Source organism: Pieris napi, chromosome 11 (genome assembly GCF_905475465.1).
Source record: "Pieris napi chromosome 11, ilPieNapi1.2, whole genome shotgun sequence".
NCBI lineage: Eukaryota > Metazoa > Arthropoda > Insecta > Lepidoptera > Pieridae > Pieris > Pieris napi.
Window position 1 is genome coordinate 2,015,716 of NC_062244.1, and position 25,650 is coordinate 2,041,365.

The 25,650-nt window shown below is 32.6% G+C and overlaps 2 protein-coding genes across 4 annotated transcripts in view; one reads left to right on the forward strand and one right to left on the reverse strand.

The window, feature by feature from the left end:
- LOC125053553 (proline dehydrogenase 1, mitochondrial) overlaps positions 1–25,650 on the forward strand; it is a 48,773-nt gene that overhangs the window by 20,722 nt on the left and 2,401 nt on the right. Inside the window, exons 2-12 of one of the 2 annotated variants that reach the window (XM_047654944.1) lie at positions 8,282–8,403; positions 9,405–9,491; positions 15,509–15,690; positions 17,741–17,805; positions 18,427–18,605; positions 18,899–18,925; positions 19,887–20,061; positions 20,569–20,673; positions 21,913–22,050; positions 23,537–23,647; positions 25,050–25,212. In XM_047654944.1, the coding sequence (XP_047510900.1) occupies positions 8,282–8,403; positions 9,405–9,491; positions 15,509–15,690; positions 17,741–17,805; positions 18,427–18,605; positions 18,899–18,925; positions 19,887–20,061; positions 20,569–20,673; positions 21,913–22,050; positions 23,537–23,647; positions 25,050–25,212 (1,354 nt within the window). The remainder of the gene's footprint in view (positions 1–8,281; positions 8,404–9,404; positions 9,492–15,508; positions 15,691–17,740; positions 17,806–18,426; positions 18,606–18,898; positions 18,926–19,886; positions 20,062–20,568; positions 20,674–21,912; positions 22,051–23,536; positions 23,648–25,049; positions 25,213–25,650) is intronic. The other variant, XM_047654945.1, reaches the window with a different exon arrangement.
- Positions 848–6,000, reverse strand: LOC125053552. Of its 2 annotated transcripts, XM_047654942.1 has the most exons (3): positions 5,744–6,000; positions 4,813–5,643; positions 848–4,706 (listed from the first exon to the last, which is right to left on the reverse strand). In XM_047654942.1, the coding sequence occupies exons 2-3, from the start codon at positions 4,986–4,988 to the stop codon at positions 1,001–1,003; spliced, it is 3,882 nt and encodes a 1,293-aa protein (XP_047510898.1). In that variant the 5' UTR covers positions 4,989–5,643; positions 5,744–6,000; the 3' UTR covers positions 848–1,000. The 2 variants fall into 2 exon arrangements, with proteins under 2 accessions (XP_047510898.1, XP_047510899.1); XM_047654943.1 differs by having other exon boundaries at positions 4,813–6,000.

Sequence of the window (25,650 nt, forward strand, 5' to 3'; positions counted from 1 at the left end):
TTTTAATTTTGTTTTTGTATTCTCTTTTAAAGGTACTTTTCCTTGTAAAAAATTGTGAATACATTCACATATACAGTTAATTTCTTGATTATTACAAGACTTCAGTAATATCCTACGATGTTTGGGTTTTAATTTATGTAAAGCTGATAACAATTCCTTATGCGTTGTTATTCGTTGATACATGGTTCATTACTGACTTAGAGTGGCTGATTACAAAGATACTTATACCTTTTCATAGGAACATATATTGTACAAAAATTACTAGATTCAAATATTTTAGATTTTATGCGGCGAGCATCATCAGTGTTTTGTTTCAAATCAATCATTAAATAACCATGAGCTTCTTTAGTAGCATCGGTATATGAATCTTCAATAAACTTCGTGTCTTCCGGTGAAACTTGTCTAGCTAGAAATCGTATTTGAGTTTTGTCACGGGGATTTTTAAAATAAATAATATAACTTGAATTAAGTGAAATGTCGCGCTGTCCTCTTCCTTGATGAAATAAGTTTTGGGTTATGTAAAAAACACTCAAATTTCTATGGTGACTACCCTTTGTAAATATATCAACAACTCGACCATCAGATTCCCTCATTAAGTCATCTATTATAATCAAATGTGGTAATTTACTCCAGGTATATTATATAGCGGCTGCATTTCATCATAACACCATGTTATTTCTAAAAAAATCTCATTACATATACTACTTTTATGCTTAATGAAATTTGCAACAAAGTTAGATTTTCCACATCCACTAGGTCCTGCTACGATGGCAGCAAAGGGATGAATAAAATGAATCATTATTTTTGACTTCTGTCTTCTTCAGGGAAAGGAATAAAACTAAGTTGATATTTTAAAAACAATTTATTTATATGAAATATACAAAAAATGTAAGTGTTATATCACAATATTAATGTACAGTACACGTTTATACATTATACATGTACAAAACAAATTTATTTTACATAAAAATTTACAATTTGTTATATTTACAATACTTAATTACATACTATTGATTTGGTAATGACCTATAGGTAACGTATCGATTTTGTTTGGTAAAATGTACCGCTTTGTGTCATTAAAAGATAAACACACCTTATTTATTTCCTGTGTAAAAATTGTATGTTTTAATGATCTAAACCGATACATTTTACAATGCTGTACGTTTTTATTAAACAAACATGACTTATAATTATCCAACGTTAATTTTTTAGTGACACATTTGTTAACACCCTTCGCCTTAGTAATAATTTTATCATCTACCTGTAATGCATACATTTTTGATCGCAAACCCACAAATTCTGTAAAGATTTTACCACAATTTTCATCTTTGAAATAACCTAATTTTTTCTTATTTACTTGAGGAAAATTAAAAACATTATTTGGATTATAATCTGATGTATCGAAATGTGTACAAATGTCTGGCTTTATATCATTATAAAAGTTACTAGTAAATATTTGATAAATGAGACTGTCAGTATCTGTATACAGTAGTTTCAGATTTGAAGTAAATTTCTCTTTCATGTAATTATAGTGGAAATCATACATCAGCGTTTTAGATATATCTAATATACAAAATCCGAGATAAATAGGTTTATTATAAATTAATTTCATTTTGTTTAATTGAATTGCAACAAGACTATCAGAAAATATTGAAACACTGTGAAAATGTGGTTGAGCAATTAGATCCCCAGCCCCCAATACTTTGCCCCTATTTTCCCAGTGGGTTAACAGTTTAACGTTAACTCGTTTCTCAATATTTTCCATAGTCTTACCAAAAACTGCGTTGTTCATGAGTTTATAGAAATCTTTCTCAAAATCAGAATTAGCTCGAGTTCTTAATTGTGTATTAAGGTCTATATAGTTCTTTAACCATGGACTCTGCTTAAATTTTAATATTCTATAAACTTTTAATAATTTTAAACCCATTTTCAAACATTGAATTAAATTTCGATAATGAATAATATATTTGGATTTATTTTTTAAGTTTGGAATCAATCTAATTTCCTTAGCGTCCCCAACTGGTATATTTTCTGGACAAAGAGGTAAATCTGAATGTTTATCATGTAAATCCACCGGATACTCCAGATCTACTTCTAAGATAAAACCTATATCTGATGAACAACTAACATTAAAATCTGTATCAGCACTAACCCACTCAAAACCACCTGTAGGTAGATATTGTGACATTGCCCAACCATATAGATTATTGGCATCGAAATACATTAAGAATGACTCTTTATCTTTCGCATTATAGTCAGACATGTAAACATTATTTGCTTTTGCATAGCGAGTGCTACATTGCGAAACACCACCACGAATTCCTGATTTAATAAAAGCAATCATATCTATATCAGAAAGTAATTCAATCTCTGTTTTAGTATGTTTTAACATAGCATCCCAACTTAATCCAGGTGCTGTATAGTAATGAGCCGGGTCTAAATCGTACGTTTTAATGCAAACACGCCTAAAATTTTCAAAAATATCTGCTAACAATAAAACATCAGTTTTTAAATAAAGATTTGAATAATCCAACATATTTTTACAATTGAAATGATTCCAAACATCTTTGGCATGGTTGTAATCTTCATTAGAAATAATGGAATCTGTGAGACTACTGTAAAAGTGTGGAAGATCTGGAAGTTGATTGTAGTTTAATGTATCAAAATCTTTAATAAATTCATATGGAAATACACCTTTTTTAGTCAGCCGTTTAAAGTCTTCTGAATTGGGAAAGCATTTTGATAATTCATTAAAATTATTTTTTGTTAAATTTTTTGCTAAAGTATCTAAGCTACTGGGTAAAAATTTTAGGGAATCCACAAAACGTAAAGTTACATTACTGTTATTGATTTTAAGAACCTTTGAAAATGATATGTATTTTTCTTTGTTTTGTGGGAGAACTTCTACCTGACCTTCATCAAAGTTTAAGGCATGTACGATAAAATGTGCATCATAATGGCTTAAATTGTGCAAGAAGACTGGTATAGTGTAAGGTACTCTAAATTTTTCTGAACAAACTTTATGTATGACCCCAACAAATTCCCCAGTAAACCAATCGTGGTAAATCATTGAATTCCCACACAAAATTTTATTACAAATATAACAATGAATAGATTTGCTAACTATATCTTGCTGAATTGGTGATATTTTATTAGCAACTTTTTGGAAACCAATTTTTTTAACAATTGTTGTCAAATTATCTTTCAGGGTTTCCATAAATTTTAAAGCACAGTTTTCACCAGTATATGTTACATATTTAGACAATTTATCATCGTATGAGCATTTAATGTAGTATCCAAAACTATACACATTATGTTTTTGTACATTTATTGTATGTGATTTTGAAGGATCGTTTGAACATGATGCTAAGGGACTTAAAAAAGCCTCAAAATCCGCATATATAACAAAAGGTAACATCAATTTACGTTGAAATTTATCAAAATTTAATTTATTTTCAGATACAATATCGCCCCACCAATTTTTTTTATTTTTATCTACGCTTGGTATTTGTGTACAAATATGTCTGCAATCATTTTTTTGATGGTTATTTAAACGTTCAGATGTTAAAAAATATTGTAAACAAAAGTCACATAGATATATAGCTTCCTTGGATTTCGAAACTTGACTACTTATTAATCGTGACATATTTTTTATATAACAATAATGACCGATTTTACCCTGTGTCAAATATAGTAAATTTATATGAGTCTGCATTTTATTCTTTGTAAAATACAATGGCCCAACAATACAATGCTTTTTTCTTTGTTCATTATATTCTAACCCAAAAACATTAATGCTTATATTATTAAGACTTTCAATTTTGTGTATATCCTTTAATTTGACTGGAAATTTAATATTACCGAACTTTAATTTATGACTGTATTTGGTGTATGATGATACTCTATCCGAATTTTTATGAATTGGAAATAAAGCAGATAACAGTGCCCACTTAAAACAGGCATCATCAGTGTTTTTAACATTTATCACAGCTTTTTTTATTTTTATATCATGTGGTAACTCAATAAAGGATTTTCCTCTTAAAGGGTTAAATTGATTTAAATTCATATCCAAATGTAAAATTTTTTTCAGACTCCACCCACTATCCTTTCTCTCGAATGAATTTATATAGTTTAATAGAGATTTCGTGAGAGTTGTATAAAATATATTTAAATCATCACCAATACAAACAATAAAATTCATTGATTGGAAATCAAAAGTGTTGTTAATGTTTTTTGTCTCCTGAACAAAGTCACCATATAAAATGAAATTTATTTTTAAAATTGTATGATCTTCTATAGATTTATTTATTATTGTAAATATTGTATCTTTGACAGATGCAAGAAATAACTCTGGTGTCTCAAACTGTAAATCATTTTGATTTTCTGAAGTTACTCTATAGGTTATTATTCTATTACCGAACGCAGTCTCAATTATCTTAACATTGGGTTTTATTGAATGTTGTTTTTTATTTACATTATTTTTATGTGCATTGCTCCTTAGATGATTAGCGAAATATTTTTTGGAAACATTTCTATTACAAATACAGCAAAATTTCATGTTAAAATTATTACCTTCATTCGATGTTGATTGCTCTTGTGAAGACCGTGAAAGATCCATGTTCGATCCAGATTTTATTCTTTTGATGTCAGCAGAGTTAATATCAACAGCTGCTTTCCTTTTAGTTCCACGACCCATTTGATCAACCCTGTCGAATAAAATTTTATTATATTTAACTGTTAGAAATGCGAATAGAGAAATAAAAAAAAAAAAATTAAATATATATAGAAAATATGATTATTAAATATACTCACAGTTTCCCATCGAATTCATCACATAGCACCATCATTCTTTGATCATAAAATGGGTGATTTAAATCATTTCTTTCTATTTCATCACAAACGTTGAAAAGTTCAATTGTATCAATGGATAAGCTTTCAAATTCATGATCCATTTCATCAAAAAAAACACTAACACATTCTTGAGACATTGTATATATGTATTTGTTTCACAACTGTTTTTTGTCTCACACTTTTAACCTTAATGCGCAAAGGTCTTCAACAAAAAGCACAATGATTGACTTTGTACAATGCAACATAGTATTTATACTAATGGAAAACTGAAACATTACTTAATTATATAAACATATGGTATTAAAATCTGAAGCATGAAGAAACTAAATGAAACTAATTTTTAAAACTGTAACGTTTTACACTATCTTCCTCGGATATCCCCTTTGTTATGTTGTATACAATATCCTTTATCTGAACATCAATGTTGGAATCGTTTTTCATATAATATTTAACACGAATATCTGCATTTTTCCAATGTTGTGCCACTGGGATTTCTTTCAACTTTTTTAAACTATATAATTCCATTTTAACAAGTATGTCAGCGTCCATTCCATCATCTTTATCAGTCGATATATATGAAATGCTTCCCTCCTTCCCTGCACGGCCAACACTTGAAGAAAGTTTAGTTTTTTTCTTCTTCCGGTCAGGTTCTTGAAGAAAAAAGTCATCTAAACGATTGGTCTTCTTATTTTTATTTTCTGTTATGTTTAAAACCTCTTCTTCATCATCAGATAAATTATAATAATTATATGGTCTGAAACATTTATCCACATCTTTCAGGTTGTATGAAGACTGAAATATAACATAAACAAATCAAAATGCGTTTCAAAAAATAAATAGGAATTATTAAAGAATTTACTGAAACCAAATTTATAAAATTTAAATAACTTACCTCCATTGTTGTTTATTATTTCAAACTTTCAACCACTTCACTTTTGTCGAACTTAGAGCACAATACTAAATCTTTCTACAAGTATCGGGTTATATAGACTGGTAATGGATATCATTATCTAGTTACGATATTCAACTCGACTGCATGTTTGAACAAGTATCCATACCTATCAGTAAAATGTGGATAAGAAATACAAAGGGCACTCTAAATACCCTTTGCAATCTTAATAGTCATTGCATTTTTTAAATATTTTTGAAATAGATAATAACAGAAACGTGTGTATCTAGTAGTTTAGCAACCACATATACGTATAATTATTATAATATTAAGAACAATAAAATATATTTACGAATATGAAAATATAAACGAATAACCTTATCAGGTTTTTATTAACCTTCATTACTTTTGAAGTATATTATAGGACAGGTTCCTAAGAGATGTATTATAGGTTTTGTGAATAATACAGCATTCAACGGTAGTTATGTTAAAAATCCTTTCAACTTTGAAAATTTTGGTATTTGCTCATTTAGCCTATATATAGATGGTCAACAGATACCTTCAAAATCGTTACAACCATCATTTCCAAACGATGTATTTACTAGCGCATACCACACCCTGTACTCAGGCACCGGTATACATTTTCTTAACGAAGGTAATGGAATATCGAGGGAACAATATTCAAATGGATACTGTTTACTAGCTTTTGATTTAACACCTGACTTGTCGGCTAACTCTAATGTGCATTGGAATCTTGTACGCCATGGTAGTGTAAGAATGGAAGTAAGATTCGAGAGCGCATTGACTGAAACAATTAACTGTGTAGTTTACGCAGAGTTTTCAAATATTATAGAAATAGATAAGAACAGAAATGTATGTGTGGATTATAGTAGTTAAGCAATCACTTATGTAATTATTATGATATTAAGAATAATAAAATATAATGTAATCGAATATGACATGGTTTTTATTTACCTTCATTACTTTTTTTACAAAGAGACTCATTACTTATGTTGAGATCATATTATGTGTGTTTAAATACATTGGTATAAATATGAATTGATAGTAATAAATGTAGTCAGTAAAAGAGTGAAAGAGTAGGGGAGTAAACGCGTATTAAAGTATGAACACACTAGAAGTGCAAATGAGTCTTCGTAGAATACATCCCAGCCTCCAGAGCAACGTATATCCTTCAAATCGATTGCCGATGTATGCTCAGGTGCCAGCACTTATATATGCAATCTTGACCCTGATTCACAGCCGGGGTCTCATTGGGTGGCTATTCATATAAACGTCGAAAGAGTTGGGGAATACTTTGATTCGTTTGGACGTAAACCTATTGAAGCAATAGAAGGATTTTTAAGGAGGAATTGTTGCATGTGGAGATACAATAACCTTACGGTTCAGGATTACCTATCGGCGGTGTGCGGAGAGTACTGTTTGGTATACATATATTACAAGTTCAGGGGGATGAGATTAGAAGACTTCCTTAGAAATTTTACGTGTGACTCAGAGAACAATGATACGGTGCTAGTAAATTTGTATAGAAATATAATGGACATATAAATAAAAGAATAATACCTGGAATAAAAATGTTTTATTTAAATATGTAACCCTTACATCTAATTTTATTATAGATAATGGTGTTAATGTAGGTATATTTATTGTTGTTTGCTTAGACCCGTAGGTTAGGTTAGGTTAGATTTAGTTTATTATATTATATTATTCTATTTTTCTTTTAGAGCCATAGATCGGGTTAGTGAATGTAGGAAAGTAGATAACGATGCATTCGTACTGAGTCATTAAGTAATTAGATAATGAGTGGGGATTTCGTGCAGGAAATAGTAACTGATAAGGTGGTGATTAGTAAGTAATTAGCAAGGTTTTGGGAAAGCTATCTCTGGAACGGTTAGAGCTATCAGTTCAGGAGTGAGTGCATTCGACTCCGCACGTCCTGTTTAGTGGGGTTAGAGTACAAACTTCAATCGAGAAACATTACAGTCAACTCATCTTCGTAAGGATATATTTGAACATTCCTACAACAACCGAACGCGAACTTAACTAGTGATAAATTTTTTTTATTTAGTTACGCACTTTTTTTATTTTTCTTCTATGCTGGGGTTGATTGGAGGAAATCCAGATACAGAAATCTAAGGTTTATAAATGTACGTTATGAACGTATAAATGTATCGAAATCATACCTGTTTACACCTGGCTATCTAAGAAGTGCGGCCAGGTGATGAACGGCACCCGTGATTTTTTTAAATCTTTATGTAAATTGCCGTGATGTAGACGATATTTTAATTAAATAACAAGTGAACGAAATGTTTTCCCAAAAATCAATTCAAAATAATTTCATTAAAAATACTAGCGTCCAAATTTTTATAGGCAACTTGGTAGATATACATTCTCCTAATTATAAATATACATAAAAATGAGATTTTTAAATAACCGATGAGCGCAGTAATCCTGCAGCCGGATCTTAGACCATTAGTTATGGCACCGACAATGCTTTTTAATAAGGAATGTTTAATTTTCCAGTTGATGAAACGTCTTCGTCAAGTCGTTGGTCAGCGGTTGTTCGAGATGATCATGAAGGCCACCTTCTACGGGCAGTTTGTCGCCGGCGAAGACCAGAACAAGATTCGACCTACAATCGAAAGGTTTGGGAGCATTTTCATATTTTATATTTGCGGGAGATGATGACAAGGCAACCGTGGATGGTGAAGTCTGGTTCGGTAGGAGGTGATAAAAGGGATAAGGGGCCCATAACCGGCTTGCATAGCATGCATGGTGAACAGGGCTGGATTTAGAGGTCTGGAGGCCTCGGGGCAACGAAGGAGTGGAGGCCACCTGGCCCCAATTTTCCAAATTAAGTGAAAAAAAAAACTGTCGAGTTTTTCAATTAATAATGATTTATTGTGAAACTAAGTAGATTCTTTTACTATTCAATAAACATAATAATATAAATGATTTCTGTTAATATTTAAGAACAATATAATCATGTTTGTACAAAGGTAAAGGTAGAACGTCGAATGAAGTTGTTTAATAGTGTTTACTAGTCGGAATTTAAAAAAGTCTTTTTTCCGTAGCCCCAGTTGCCATTACATTTGCATTTTAAATTTAGAAACGTAATCATGTTTATTTTAATAAGCTTATTGAAGAGATAATAGACTTACAATAGATTATCCACATCGTGATTTGTTTATATCTTTTGATACTGTATTATCTGTCATGTTCATTGTTTGGAAATAGATACTGTATGTAGCTGTATATTATATCATCCTTCGAGATTATTTGCAGCCAATTTCGACTTATATTTTTATAGAAAAGGGGGGTAAACGGGCAGGAGGCTCACCTGATGTTAAGTCCCACCGCCCATGGACACTATCAATGTCAAAGCCTCGCTTATGCGTTGCCGGCAAACTATATCGAGTTACAAAGTACAGCAGCTGACACATTTCAACTCTAGTGTCATAGATGTTTAGGCAAGTGACCAGTCAACTGTCACTTATGAATTCCATATGTCAAATCCGATTTGGACAAACTGAAGTCTCTTGACATCTTAGACATACCGTCTCACTATCTATTGGTGTCTGTGGTGTGATATCAGAGAATTACACTTAACCTTTAGCAAGAATATAATTTATGTATCCATTGACAGGTTGCGTTCATTTGGTGTGAAGTCGATTCTGGATTATTCGGTTGAAGAGGACCTCTCTCAGGAAGAAGCTGAGAAGCGCGAAGTAAGGTAATGAGATTTTTTAATACTTTGATTCTTCTATTCGCTTTAGTGTATTGATTTCCATTGTAATGCTAACGATGTAAGACATTACCGTTTAAATATTGTACCGGTTTTTTAAGTTTATGCGGCACATAAATAACAGGTTTAGTCACATCACTAGCCGTCTTGAGTCACGTGATTGTTATGGTTTTAATTAGTTCACGAAATGGCAGTTAAATTAACGAAAGGTTTATATTTAATATTAAGAAAGAACCAAGATAGTACTTTGCACCATAGAGTAGCTTGTTTTTTTTTAATTTGATTGTCGCCGTCAAAATATAGAGACAGACCACAAAAAAGTGTTCTCTTGTCTCTGTACGCACGTTCATATTTTTATATTATTATTTTTTGCAAAAACAGCTATTTTAAGGATTTTTGTAAACATATTATGTTTCGATGAATGTTATTAATTTATGTTTTTTTAACACTGAAGGCTGCAAAACAAATAATTTAGGAATTTATCAGTGGAAATTAAAAAATAGGGTCACTGATAAATTGTGGATGTAGAAAAATATCGGATCCTGGATTATGGGCTTATTCGCGCGATATGAAAGGGCGTCGCCCGATTCGCTTCAATTGTTTTACCAAAATATCTATTTAATAGATACGCTAATATAAAGAGGAAAGATTTGATTGTTTGTTTGCTAGGCTCCAAAACTACAGGACTTCTTACACACATGACAGAGCCCATAAGCTATAGAATATTTAAAAACAAATTACGGTTTTGTATGAAATTATGATAGTATAACCTAAGGTGTGAAAAATACCGATAAAATTCCTTAATTGCGTACGCTGCGGAAACTATTGACAATAGAGCAAAGTGATGTACTACAGTTTTATAGAAGACATCAACATCTACAAAAAAATGTATTTGCATTTAAATGTCTTTTTATCGAGAAAAGGTTTATAGAACATTGTAACCGAATAAATGGGGGAAATGCAGACTATATTTAGTAATATATACAGTATACATACAGATAAGAGTATAGTAATCCTTCTATAACACGACAGATTGGTTCCGCGTTATATGAAACGCGTTGTAGGAGTATCTTCGCATAAAGCGTTGGTTTGAAGCCATATAACGCGTTCATTATGAAGGAAAAAAGTGCGTTCAAATTATCATATTAATGTCATGTGTACAGAAATATAACATGTGAAATCCCTGCGTTATATTAGTAATACTCGTGTTATACGAGGGACTGAAATCGCGTAATATGAAAACGCGTTATAATAGTACCGTCTTGTTGGAAATTCGCTAACATAATTGACACGATTGTCTTAGAACGAGACAGAAATAGAGATTTGTGCGTGGGCGACGGAAAATGTCGCGGTAATTTTTCCCATTGTTTGAGTCATAATTAAATCGTGATTTTACGCAAAGGCTTCAGTAACCTTGCGTTCTCAGTTGACGATAATTTATGGAGACGTTTTTTTCTTTTGATATTTGTTTTTGTTTATTATTTTTTAATTTATTTTCAATTAATTTGTTCTATGAAAATATATCAAGCATAGTTTTATACAGAATTATTAAACTAGATAGATGAAAATTACGATTGTCTATATTAATCGGCATAAAAGACTTCGGAAGCAGTAAATTAAAAAAAATCGGCCATATTGTCAAACAATCTATTCTAAGTTTTGTCTCTATCACTCCCGTGTTGCTTTATCGATGGGTAAATAGGACAAAACATACACTTGAGACTTAGTATCTTTATAAGACATTTTTTTACGATTTATTTTTATTATTTTCAGTGGCAGTACAAGTTTACCCTTGGCTGAAATTCCTAAGAATAAGGCAAAAAGTTTGCAAGAACTTCTTTTGGCTGGGTTTTTATGTTTTATTTTTCGTTTTTAGTTTTTTTTTAAAGTACTAGAAGTATTTATTGATTTGTTGAATAGATACTTGGATTTTTCGCCTAACGTAGTCTTTGTAGTAGACGTAGAAATAATATTACATTTTACAATATATTGTCGTGTTCGATATTTAATTTTTTTTTATCAAATATGTATAACAACACTAAAGTTCACTTCCGTAGACCATAATGTATAGATCGAAGCATAGATTATATATAACAGATCTAATGATTTTGTTTTCGCGTTCTATATTTAAAACTGAATTTATAAATACTCTAATTACACGTACACGATACATCAAACCATAGATTGTGCATGATTAGTCAATTGTCTGATTACGATTCTGACGTCATTACGATGTCACGGGTCGTCATTACGATGATACGCATCATCAACGATTAGATAATTTGTATAATATATTATATAATGTTTATCAGCGACCGTATTTTGAGTTAAGGACTTCCGTTAATCATGAAAATTGTGGTTTTAAAATTAACTAATTCTTTTAAAGGTGGAATTGAAATGTAATAGATGTTTGACAATGTAGATAGTTGACATTGACACTGATGTGTCTAGTTTCTTGTCTTTGAAAAAAAAACATTCTTTTATCCACATAAACATATATTTCTGAAATAATATTTAATTGGTTATGTAGTCTATTGACGAACGGTTGATTCAAGCGGCAGCCTAATAGGCATCTGGACAAGCGTCACCTCCAATAGTCCGCATCTCACTAGACACCATGCCTATGATGGCCTCAATACGCTATCCCCATTATATTAGTATATCGAAAAGAGCGTACCAATTCTTAAAGGGCCGTCAACGCACTAGCGAATGTCCATGGGTGCCATATTCCATAGGCCGTATCTCGCTCGTCGCCATGTCTATAATGTCCTCAATACTTTATCCCCATTATCATTTTATCCTTCTGGCCCAGAAGGCTCAGCTGATGTTACGTGATATGCCGTGGAATGCCATGTAAATTCGCGAGTGCGTCGCCGGCCTTTTAGAATGGGGATAAAGTATTGAGGACATTATAGACATGGTGACGAGCGAGATACGGCCTATGGAATATGTCACCCATAAGTTTTGTATTAAAAATATTAAAATACTAAAAATCTATTTATTTATAGGAATTTAAAACAATTACGAGTGTGAATTTTGTCTTGATTGAGAATGACGTTGGTTAAAGCGGGGAGTTCTGAAATCTATAATTGAATGGCACTTAGCGACAGCATACAATGCATGATGAGCGACGCGGCCTTGTCTTAGATTTTTTGTAATTTAGTCAGAGTTACGTAAATATTATCCAAACGTGCCAAAACTCCAAATAGCTTTTTGGAATGTTATGACGAATTTTTTGGCTTTTTGAATTCATCTCAGAAACAGGAAGGTTTTCATAATTAATGGAAATTAAAGTTATGGAAATAAAAAGGCTTTAAATTTTATTATTATATTCCTGGTTGGAATAGTTTTTGTGTTTGAGGCTGCAACATCAAAAGGGCGATTAGAACCGCGTGACATTATAATTATTATTTGTTACGTCATTCACTAATTATGTACTATAATTTTTTCCAAATATCTATATAAAGATTACTATTAAACTATAATGACGTTAGTGTTGCCACAACAAAAAGGGTAATTTAGTGTGCTCAAGTACCACAGACTAACACTATATAAATACAGATTACACTGTTAGTTAGTCATTCCATTTTTAGTTCGAAATTCGCCCACGGAGCGCTGCTCGAGATTTTCATACAAAAATTACGGCCTGCTAAAAAGTTTTAGATATTTTTACTTTTTGAAAGCATTATTCAATGTCTTATAATATCACGTCAGGTGTCACTACGGTTTGGAAGATTGATTATTTTGGTATCAATTTTTTTAATAAAATTTCCATTATGTAAGTGATAAACATGATTAGCACCTGTCTTCTATATATATAACCATACGTTTTTATTACCACTAGTATTTCAATTAAATACTAACCGTCGAGGATACTTAGGGAGATTCAGAAATGAGAACTCCCATTGCCTCCCGTATGACAATATACGATAAATGCTTGACGTGCAGGAGTTAGAATTAGACCTCCCGTACTGTCAGAGTATTTATTTTTGACATATGGAGTTTCGTTTCTGACTTACTCTTTCAAAGCCGAGAGGCGGTCAAGTGTATTACCGGCTTTTGTAACCATTTTTGACAAACCTTTTTTCGTATTCAAAATGCAATTTTTTGTTAGGTTTGGTACTACGGTTCGTAGAGATTACAGTAAAATATTGAAACCAAGCGTTAGTCGTTTTAGAAATGGTGAACTGGGGCGTGGAACACATGTCCAAGTGATTACGATCTTATGAAGTCGATGCGTACGTCATATTACATAACATTCAGTTGAAACATTTAAAATAAGACGTTGTAACTAGTCATTCAAATGCACAGTAGATTCTATCTATCTTCTAATAGTGCCGTCTCCTTTTGAAGTTTGGCGATCATCATGGCTACTGATATTTGATGCCGCGCTTCTAAACAATGACTTCCACTTCATCTACCCTTCTTCAACCAAGACGTGCGTCTGCGGCCGGGTCTCCTTCTACCTGCCACTTTGCTTTGATTAGTCCTAGATGCTATCTGTCTGGAAGATACTGCTTTAAGCAGTAGACAGCCCATTTACATAATTTGTCTTCATTTATTGAAGTTACTTCTTTTGGCGTGTTAGGGAAAAATGATGAGAGTAAACTTTTACAATGCGCGCGCACACCGTCACAAAAAACCGACATCCTAGTTGGCGCTTGTTCTGTTTTATCGACAATTTGTATTATCTATCATGGCGTAGTTTTTCAGTCTTAAAAAATGTTTATTGTAAAATATCATGATTAGTACATACATCGTTTCGATTGGAAGTTTTCTTGTCTATTAAAATGGACAAGAAAATGCAATTCGAAGAGGGAAACGTCCCGCTAAAGTGCCTGAAGAAAATTATTACGCCAAAGCAGTATAACTTCTAACAAGTGTACATAAGTACACACACTTTTTTTAATCTTATAGTTGTAATAATTATGTAGATAAAGTGTTATTATTATAAATATTATAAAAAGTTTTTATTTTTTATATCAGGCGTTATTTTTTTCGTAGCTTTGATTTGCACCCACTAAGTATTGTAAAAGATTGAAGTGTCTATTCGAGATACATTCTACTACTGATTTTTATGTATATAGAGTAATTATTAAAAAAGTTTTGGTATAAACATTTTGTAGAACAATGTTGGCGTAGTGGCTTCACCGTCCGGCCCTGTGGTAGGTTCGATCCCCGGCTGTGCACCAATGTGCTATGTGCGCATTTAACATTCGCTCGAACGATAAAGGAAAACATCGTGAGGAAACCGGCTTGCTTTACACCCACAAAGTCGACGGCGTGTGTCAGGCACAGGAGGCTGATCACCTATTTGCCTATTTAAGACACAGACCTAAAAAGATTGTAGCGCCACTGATTTATCAAATTTTGTATAAACATTTAGTGTAATTTGGTATTTGTCTAGAACCCGAAAACTGGAGGTATATTTTATATTAAACTCTCAAAACCTCTATAAATAAATGCTTTCCTATACAATAGAAATAATGTTTCATATAACTTTAAACTTTTGTGGAAATCTTGTGAAAACATTGCTTTGAGATGATATTCATAACATCTTAAAATTTTCCTAATTGATTTTCTTTCTGGTAAAGAGTTATATTCAGTTTCGAAACTGCCCTTTAGTACTTACTAGAAGTATAGTTCATTTTAAATATAATTTTAATATGACCTGTGAATCATTAGTATGCATATAATATGCGTATAATCAAATTACGAAATCTAATCGCTCCCAGACTATTCTCATACTTAAATCTAATCACGCCAGGGTTTTGTATGATAAAAATTTGACAATTAATATGCGCCAAGTATGAGTATGATAAACGTAGATTATGTCAGTCATAATTACGTAACGTCTCGACTCTATCCTTTTATCTTTTAAATCTAGACAAACTATAGTAAACATTTTGATGATTGATATTGATTATGTTAGTCTGTGGCGCATTGGTAACCATGGCAACGATCTAGCCCCTAAAGTTTAAATGAGTTTGCAATAAAATTTTCAGCGCCTCCATCTCTGTTTGCGGTGACACTGAAGAGGAGGGACAGCTCAAGCAATACCACGTGGAACAGCGTTTTGCTGACCGTCGTTACAAGGTGACCAGCGCGAGAACCTACTTCTACCTCAATGAGGCCTCCTGCGAGAAGAACATGGAGGCTTTCCTTAAGAGTATTGATGCTGTTGCTGGTGAGTAGACGACGAATTGTTGGGTTAGGTTAGTGTTGGCCTAGTGGTCAAGAAAGTGGTTTATTGACTATGTGGTCTTTCGAACCCCGGCTGTGCACCAATATATTTTCTATGCGCATTTAACATTCGCTCGAACGATAAAGGAAAATATCGTGAGGAAACCGGCTTGCCTTAGACCCAAAAAGCCGACGGCGTGTGTTAGGCACAGGAGGCTGATCACCTACTTGCCTATTTGATTGATAAATGAGCATGAAATGGAAACAGAAATCTGAGATCCAGACCTAAAATAATTATAAGTTTATAATAATACAAAGTTTCAATCCGTTAAAAAAGTGTTCTCTTTAAACGACATTTCAATTTTCCAATAAAAACTGTTCCTAGCTGAGAATTATTTGATGTATTTTTGTATCATAGCTGTACTGAGAGGTCCGAAATCTATGGTCTGTTATGTAGGTGATACAAAGTTCACCGGGTCATTTAGTATTAAAAAAAATGCTATAAGTACTATAGTTTTAAAGTAAAATCGATCAATCTACACACACACACATAGATCTACACAATGTTTAGTATATTTTGTTAAGAACACATGATAATCGAAAGTTATCACAAATGCTTCAAGATAAAATTATTTTGTCGGATATGCTTCGCATTTTGCAGCAAGCAGGATGTAATTGTTTGTGATAAACAGTTGAGATTCCTATCGGAACAATAATCTGTGGATTCACCCCGTATTTTATATTAAATTGGGTTTTCTTACCATGTAATACTAAGTTTGCGATATGGGTTTGATAGCATTATTAATTGATAAATTGAGTTGATAATTATTCCAGATTTGATTTTAGATATGTATTAATATATGCTTCCATAATAGCTATCGTGTGTATAGCACCTTAAGTCAGCTTAATGGTTACAATACATCATGTAACAATATGTTTAACTAAATGTACATATGAACGTTGGTTACCATGGCAACCGAGGCCATGTAGATTATGTATTGAAATTTCCATGTAAAAGATTGTAATTACAAGGAAGGCTAAACCTACAACCGAAATTGACGAACAAAACGAAAATATTATTTATTTAAGAATACTTTAATAATCGTCGCTTTAAGAGATAATTAGGTATTTAAAAATACTTGAGAGCTCACGAACTTCGTATGGAAAAGTCCGAACGAACTAAACGGAAGAATGTCTAAATAGAATCAAATATAAATATCATTCATATTATGAAAAACTAAAATATACTTAACATATACAAATCAAATTCGTCTTTTGTTTTATTTGTTTTTTAAAAGACAATTCACATTCCCTCTCGTCTAAGAGAGGAGGCCTTTGGCCATTAGTGGGACATATAATATGTAATTGAGTACGCTGAAAATCTCGAAGTTTATTAAAATTAAACCGAGTACAACGTGACGATTTTTACTGATAGGGCCCCATTAATTTTGCCACGGGCCCCAGATGGTATAGTTACGCCACTGTCCATTTACATGACATTCACAATGCATACTCGTTGGTTATAGGTTTAACCTGTCTCTTCTCTAGTAGTTCGGTCCAGAAATCCTTTGGTATCTTTACGTACGTACGACGTACTAACGTACGTCCTCTTTTATCCAACACTACACACGTATCTTACTCTTCCCTGTTCTACTTCGCTATGTTACACCACACAAGGGTTTATTGATAATGTCAAATTAAAAATGGTTCAAATTAAAAACTAAATCAAACGAGTAATCCGTTCTACAGTTTCGTATCAAAAAATCAATCAATAAAATTCGTACTTATTCGTGCTAATATTATTAAATTACATCTATTTAATATTCAAACTTCCTAAACGGTAGTACTTTTTTTATATAAATTTTCTGAACAAGGGCACAATTTAACATTACGATCTAGCTAAACTTAAGACTAATAGGCAATTTAAAATTAATCTAATTTACTAATAATATTTAACATGATAAAGTCTCCAATAACATAACATACAGTCTCGAGACTATTAAGGGGAAAGCACTTATTTTTATTAAAACTAATTAAAATTTTGTGTTTTTCAGGCATCACAGAGAGCACGGGTTTGATGGCTGTAAAACTGACAGCTCTTGGAAGACCACAATTACTTGTAAGTTACTAACATTGCTTATTCAGTCCCTTTATTAGTGATAAAGTCACCCAGATATTCCATCTTTTCATAGGATACTATTTACAAAGTACAGTTGTATGGGCATAAAGATAAGGAATATACGAGATCATGATGTAATATTCGTGAAAAGTATTGCAATAATAGAATTATTAATTTATAATGTATATTATTACTAGCAGACTCGGCCAAGCGTTGCTGTGGCTAAGGTTTTTTTTTATATTACACCAGTCCACCATGCTTTTTTGGTGGTTATGCCATTAAATTGTAGCTTATGTGAACCGTTGGTACTTTCAACACAGCGCCATCTGTTAGAATTGTGACCGTCAAATAATAAACAAATAATTTGCAATAAAATAATATTGCGGCTATAAATTAAGATGTAAGCTATCCTATCTTTTAAGTTGGATCAAACTGTACACTGTTTGTACACAAACTGTGTACTGTGTTTTCAATATAGTTTAAAAAGTAAATATAATATATTATATACTGTATAATGTATATCTAATGATTAAAAATATGTTTTGGTTTTATTAGTTTTTTTATCGGTCTTAACTTCCCTTGCCCATAACAATGTTGAATATATTTCCTATTCTTTTTCAGCTCCAACTGTCCGAGGTGATTATGCGTGCGCGTAACTACATGCAGCAAATAGCAGGTGGCACAGGCAACGTGCTGACCCATCACAAGACAATAGAGGACTTCCAGAGGTACCTCGGAGAGCACTCCTCCAAACCGGAGGTTCAGGACTTTATGAAGAAGATCACCTCGGATAAAGAGGGGTTAGTAATTATTAGCAACCTTGATTTATTGATATTATACATTTGAACTTTAAAAGTTAACTTTTTTAAAGTCATATTGTATCTACCCGCATTGTACAAACTTTAAAAACACATATAATCAACTATGTATTAGGCCATATAAGTGTTGTATTATGGGTTTTATATTTCTATGAAATTAATAAATTTATTGCAAAAATTAAATACTATTGTAAAGTACCCACTTTTTCTGGTCCGAAGGATCAAAAACAATACGTAATTGAGGGACTTAGAGAAAGTCAGTGAAAATGTTTCAGTATGCTGCATTTATTCCCGTGGGACCGGTCAGTGACAACGAATTATTATCGTAAGAGTTGGATCACTCGCTAATCTGCTTTAGTTTGCTAGAGACATATTTATTGAGACCTTTGCTCGCAAGTTGCATTCAAATTCTAAATTAATAGTCGAGTAAAATTCTAGACTCATAGTTAAAACAGTTTTTTCTTCATATATAAGTCGTGGGCTAGAAGTATTTGCTATTTATTTTGTGAATTCTTACGTGTAGCTCCAGCCAAAACGATTACCTTTCGATTTGAGTTTAGCTAAATCGAGTTTTTTAACGCGCCAATTTATAAATGACACAAGTCAATAGGACTGAAAAGCGTTATTCTTAATAGGAAAAACAAGGGATTCAAAAAAAATCGTTGGTAATAATAATAATAATAATAAATCATTTATATTTATTTACAAAGAGTGGTACATATAGATCGATTAGACAATCAGCCATATAAAATAGGCATGCAAATGTCATATTAATTTTCATAAAGTCATAATTAGAATATAAACATAATGTCATAATAATAAGTTGAGTTATTTATAATTGTTGTCAAACCTATGGTCTAAATACTCGCCCACGCTATAAAGGCACCTTTTCTTTAATATAAACAAATGACCAAAGGATACAATTATGTAATTAATGAAACAAAACTAAACTAAATCTTAACAGTAACTTAAATAAATAAGGCTAGGAAGTTTTTTGGATTATCCTACGAAACCTTTTTATGTGGTAATTTTCACCACATTAATAAATTGTTTTCCTATTACCATAGTTGGGACATATGTGAGAGCGTTTGCAAAGTCAAATATAATTTCATAAACAATTTATAATCCACTACATCCAATACACAGCAATCACCATATTACATCTCCTAAAATAACTACTCCTTGTAAAATCTCATAAAATATCGAAATTAGTTCATATAGATCGATTAAAAATCTCTTACTCATTTAAATGAATTCTTCCAGCATCGTTCACTTGTTCCCCTGGTCAAACATCCTCGACAAAGACATGAATCTATCGGACTCGTTCCGTGTTCCCGACCCTAAGTCTGGACAGATGCGGCGTCTAATCTCGCAGATCTCGCCCAAAGAGGAGGAAATGTTCAGGAACATGCTCAGGAGAATCAACCACATCATCCAGGTATCGTATATTTCATTGCTTGTGGCTTATTTAATTAGGACTTAGTGTGTACATAGATATCGATAAAAAATATGGTTGTCTGTAAAGCCGGTTTACGGACGATAGTTTAAAGTGACAATGTTGAAAACATTGATGAAATTATTGCATACTTAAGATGCGGCGCAAGCGTACAATGAGCGTAGCGGGACAATGAGCGTAACGGGACAATGAGCGTAACGGGACAATAAGCGTAACATTATAGTGGCCAGTGAGGACTTTTTTTTACTAAGTAGGTAAATTTATTCAGTCCATACTTAAGGGACTTTATACTTTAAGTTATAACTTTAATTCGCTAACCTAACATTTTATACTGACCATATCAATATTTTATTTTTTAATATTAGATATTTCTTTAATGAATGCCCCTTTTCTAGAGTCGGTTGCTAGGCTCCTATGAAAAAAATGTTTTTAGTTAACTCACAAATAATCAGCAGTGTGAGATCATGTTTATAATTTCTGAATTTTCAGGTTGCTGCGGAGGCGGATGTGAGGATAATGATAGATGCCGAGCAGACGTACTTCCAACCTGCCATTTCCCGAATCTGCTTGGAAATGATGAGACGCTACAACAAGGTAGAACTTTGATTTCATTACTTGAGAAACGAGAGTATTTAAGTGTTTTGAAAGAAATTAATTTTATTAAAAAAAAATCGCGATTTTGAAACGTTTTGACTTAAAATTTATTTCACTAATTGCTAATGCGATTGTTATTTGAGGATACAATTATCTTACAAAGAAAAATAAAGAAGTAACAGTTAGACATGCACTATCAATAAAAGCCTATACACGTGGGCAACGTGCTTTTTTAAGCGATACCGCCCATGGATACATTGGCGGTATCGCTTAACGACGGAAGAGATTCCAGACCGTTTACCCGTTCTAAAAAAGCAATACTATATATTTATATTTAGTTATAATTCCAATTAAATACATAGTTTTTAGAACGTAACATTTAATTAATGTCGCTTTTGGATTTTCGCACAATAAATAATCTGAGCTCATTGAATAGCTCCCGGAGCAATTTTTTCTTCTAAAAGATGAAACGTAGTAGTATATTCAAATTAAAGATAATACTTAAGTATTACAAAATGTTGCCTCAAGTAGTGATGGAATACAACGTAATTCTTTTTTTATGAATCCTATGTACCTACCATCTAGCCTTTTAAAGTCAATCAACAGTTATGGCCTAACATTATTACTCATTTTACTTTCGTGACGATTTTTGCTATAAAAAAACATCTCCTTTTTATCGTTCAATTAAAGTATTATTCTAGTTTGTATTAAATCAAACGTGTACTATATAAAACTCAGCTAATGGCCTTACTAGGAATTAATGTTGGTTTGCCGAAGTGTCCATGACTTAGATAAATTAACACTGTGTACTATAATATGTTCCTTTTGTGAAACTTCTTAAGGCGCATGAAGGTAAAATTTAAAAAAAAACATGACGAAGATGTGCAGCGTTTTTTCGAAGAAAAGGAAGAGAGGGTGTGAGAAAGGGTGAACGTAACATGAAGCAAATAGCCATGGAGAGTAGGGAGCAAGCAAGTGAGAAAGATCGAGAGAGAGAGTGAGATAGAGCGAACGTCGCATCACGCACAGTGCCATGGAGCGAGCTATAGTGAGAAAGATGAAAGAGAGTGTTTAAAACTTTTTAATTTTAACTTAGTTTTTATTGTATAAACTATGTATATATATTATATGAACAAGAATTAAAAATTAGTTTGCCAAAGACGTTTCACTTCTTATGTATGGACTTTGTACGCACGCACTTTTTGAATTTGTTTTAATGTTGAATCATACTATTTGTAGGGAAGATTCGTAGTGTTCAACACTTACCAAACGTACCTGAAGAACACCTACAATGAGATCGTGACCGACCTGGAGCAGGCCGAGCGACAGAACTTCTTCTGGGGGGCCAAATTGGTGCGCGGCGCTTATATTGAACAGGTCAGTGGTATTACTGTAGTCGATTTATTTATTTTTGTTTTATTATTAAGGTTTTTCGATTGGGCGCAGTAGATGGCGTTCTTAAGCCAAAGAAACGTCTAGTTCCTAATACAAGTTTACTAGTATAGTGAATAAGTATCATTATTATGACTTGTACTCAATTTTTATTGATTTTTCAATAGTTCTTTTAAGATATTGCATAGATTATATCGCGGGCTTTTAGCGCGGTGACCGGATCAAGAAATTCCGTAACGAAAATAAAAACCTAACACACGATGACGTAATATAGGTGCGGCCAATACGCGTTAGAGCGGGACAGAACACATACTGCGTCTCACATCTCTCTGACGAGATCGGTGACGTGAGACAGACTATATGGGCGTGTTAGTCTGAGTCTGCTAGATTGGTAGATTGAATGAATATCAAAGAAAAAAAAATATTGCATAAATAAAAAAGAAAATAAATAATTATAATTGCATATTAAGTTGATAAAATACGCTATGCAATAGCTTTACCGCGGCAGTCCCCGAGTGCCACACGTTTTTATTAAACAAGACCGTCTAATAGTATTTTAACTAATGTATAAAATAAGATCTGTCACATCGCGTTAACTACTATCTTTGTCTTGTTTAAATTGTTGTTTGTGTCTAAGTAACTTACCGAATAACTCAATAGATGGCGCTATAGTATAAAAGTTTTAACAATGGACAATAACATAATAATAACATGTTTCTGAACAATGTACATTATTTCTTCTTAGAAACGTTTAAATCATTAGTAAATGAAGACAGAACAACTAGCTATACATAGACTTTTTTATGTATTGTAATTAGAATCTATTGGATTTTGACATACACGCTAAGTCCTAATTTTACCTTTGACATCAGGGACGAGTGACACTTGACAAGTCGTTGTCCATTAATTTTAATTGTGCTTTTGTGTTATAAATTATAGTATGAACGAACTTCTTTGCCGATGAGTAGGAATGTCTACCGATACAAATTTAATGATATGGAATAATTGATATCTGTATCTTATATTCAGTAGTAAACATATTTCTTTAAGAGAGGGCTGAAATCTGTCTGTGGAAATAGTAATAAGACATTTTTTGACATTTATTTGAAAATATCAAGAAATTATGCTCATATATTGGATAATACTGCTACTTTGAATGGTCCAGTGAATAGGCTGTCTCGCTCTTACAAATTTATTATTAACATCGATGAAAATATTGACGTGTTTTACAAGAGTCTGCCAAGTTACCGTAACCTTGTTTATCACGCTCTTTAAGGTTTAAGTTTTCATTTAGTTTAGGTTATTATTGTTATTTTTTATGTTTTAGTTTTAGTTATTATTAAATTTTAGATTTTATTTTTTAATTTTTTCCTTTGACAGATTACTTATGTTCTAATATAAATTATATGTATGTTTGTTAAATTTGTTTGTGTTTTAGAACGTATAAATAAATAAATAAATTGCTTTTCAGGAGCGCGCCCGTGCGGCAGCAATGGGATACGAAGATCCGAGTTGCGAGAGCGTGGAGGCCACTACGGCCTCCTTCCACAAGTGCCTCAAGGAAATACTCGGAAGGGTCAAGGTATGCGTTTGGCAGTACTTAATATTTCGAAGCATCATTATAGTTTTAAATTGACAGTGGGAGTGTTCAAGTATTACGTAACGCAATTTTTGGAGACTATTGAAAACTCGCCGTAACGTTTTTCAGTACCCAAGTACAGTACTGTATAAGTAGCGGCACGAAACTCTAGCGCTGACCGTTATTGCGCAGAAGTAAAAAATAAGGTACCTGAGGGGGGCTAGCGGAATGAAGAGCGTCGATTGGCTCTCCAGTCGCATTTTGTCCCCCGCGCGACAGTACACATGCGCAGCAATCCCCTCCACGTATCGGCCAGCGCTAGACTTACGTGCCGCTGGTTATACCCAAATATAGTAAAACGTTTCGTCACCACCTAGTGACTCTTTAGTTACTATTATGTGGTGTGAGTCGAAAATAATATTAACAATAACGCGTAATTCAATCCCCGCCCCGCATCGTAACATTTTACAAAAGGAAAAAAATTCGTTACGTAATATTTGAACGCTTGATTCCCTGTTTTATTTCATTTAAATTTCTAAAAATTTTGCTGGAAGTGGGAATAGTAGGAATATATGTTCAATTAATTAATCATGTTAATACACTGCTTAACGTAAACCGTTTTAAAAGCGAATTTAACAGGCGCCTAGAACTCAGAAACAAATTCTAGGCACAAACTTATCATATTATTTATATGAACTAACTAACTAGGCTTTAGCGTGCGACTCTCATACCTGAGGTCGTAGGTTCCGTTTAATATTTGCTCGAACGGTAAAGGAAAACATCGTGGGGAAACCGACACGTCTTAGAACCAAAAAGTCGACGGCGTGTGTCGGCTGATTGCCTATTAGATTTAAAAATGGTCATGAAACAAATTCAGAAATCTGAGGCCAAGACCTAAAGAGGTTGTAGCGCCATTGAAAATCAATGGTTTAGTTTAAGTAACTACTGAAACAATATTTAATATTTTTAATTAAGGTTTTCAACAATAAACAATAAATCAGATATGGAATTCATAGAAATATCGAATTTGACTGTCTTGTACACACTTGAATACACAATATTCTCATTTTTTTTAATATGGCTCTGGCACGATTTGTGCATTAGCCAGCGTCAAGTATAGGATTTTTTATAATTCGTGCTAGTCTTTTAAGAAATTCGACCGTGTCCTACATGTGCGGTTTTAGGCACTCGCCCGGTACCGGACAACCCTCCCAAAGGCCGAGAACAAATTTAAATTAAATTAAAACTTGCCCTCGAACCGGGAATCGAACCCGGTACCCCTCGCCTAGCTGCCACTTAATAAGACCGCTAGGCTATGAGGCCCCAAAATATTCTCATTAATAAATTGTCTTATTCTTTATTAATGAGGTTATAAGTTGATTAAATTTATTGTATTATAATCTAGGGTGAACGCCAACAAAATCTGGGTATAATGGTGGCCTCCCACAACGAAGACACCATCCGATACGCCATCCAACTGATGAGGGACTACAACATACAGCCTGACGAGAAGGTTGTGTGCTTTGGACAACTTCTGGGCATGTGCGACCACATCACCTTCCCACTTGGTGAGTTCCACATTTTAACATCTTCAAATATACCATAGACAATTTTTTTTTTTAAATTTACTATTATGATGTATTTTGAGGGGTTAGTGTTTATGCTCTTTACTGATACGTTATATTTATTTGATAAAAAATTCTAATAATTATAAATTTATATTAACTACGGATGAACCGCATTAATAATAATATTAGCGTCACGAAGATGTGCAGCGTTTTTGTCGAATAAAAGGGAGAGTGCGATTGAGACTCATAGAAATTTTATTTTTAAAATTAAAATTTCGAAAAGATAATTTACGTAATATTAGTATTTTATTTATTATTTGTATTAATTTTCGACACTTTAAATATTTTAATGACAATTAAATTCATTAAATTCCAACATATTTTCCTTTTTCCCTCCCTCTAAATCTCGGAAATCTTAAGTTTTAGCTTTGTATAAAT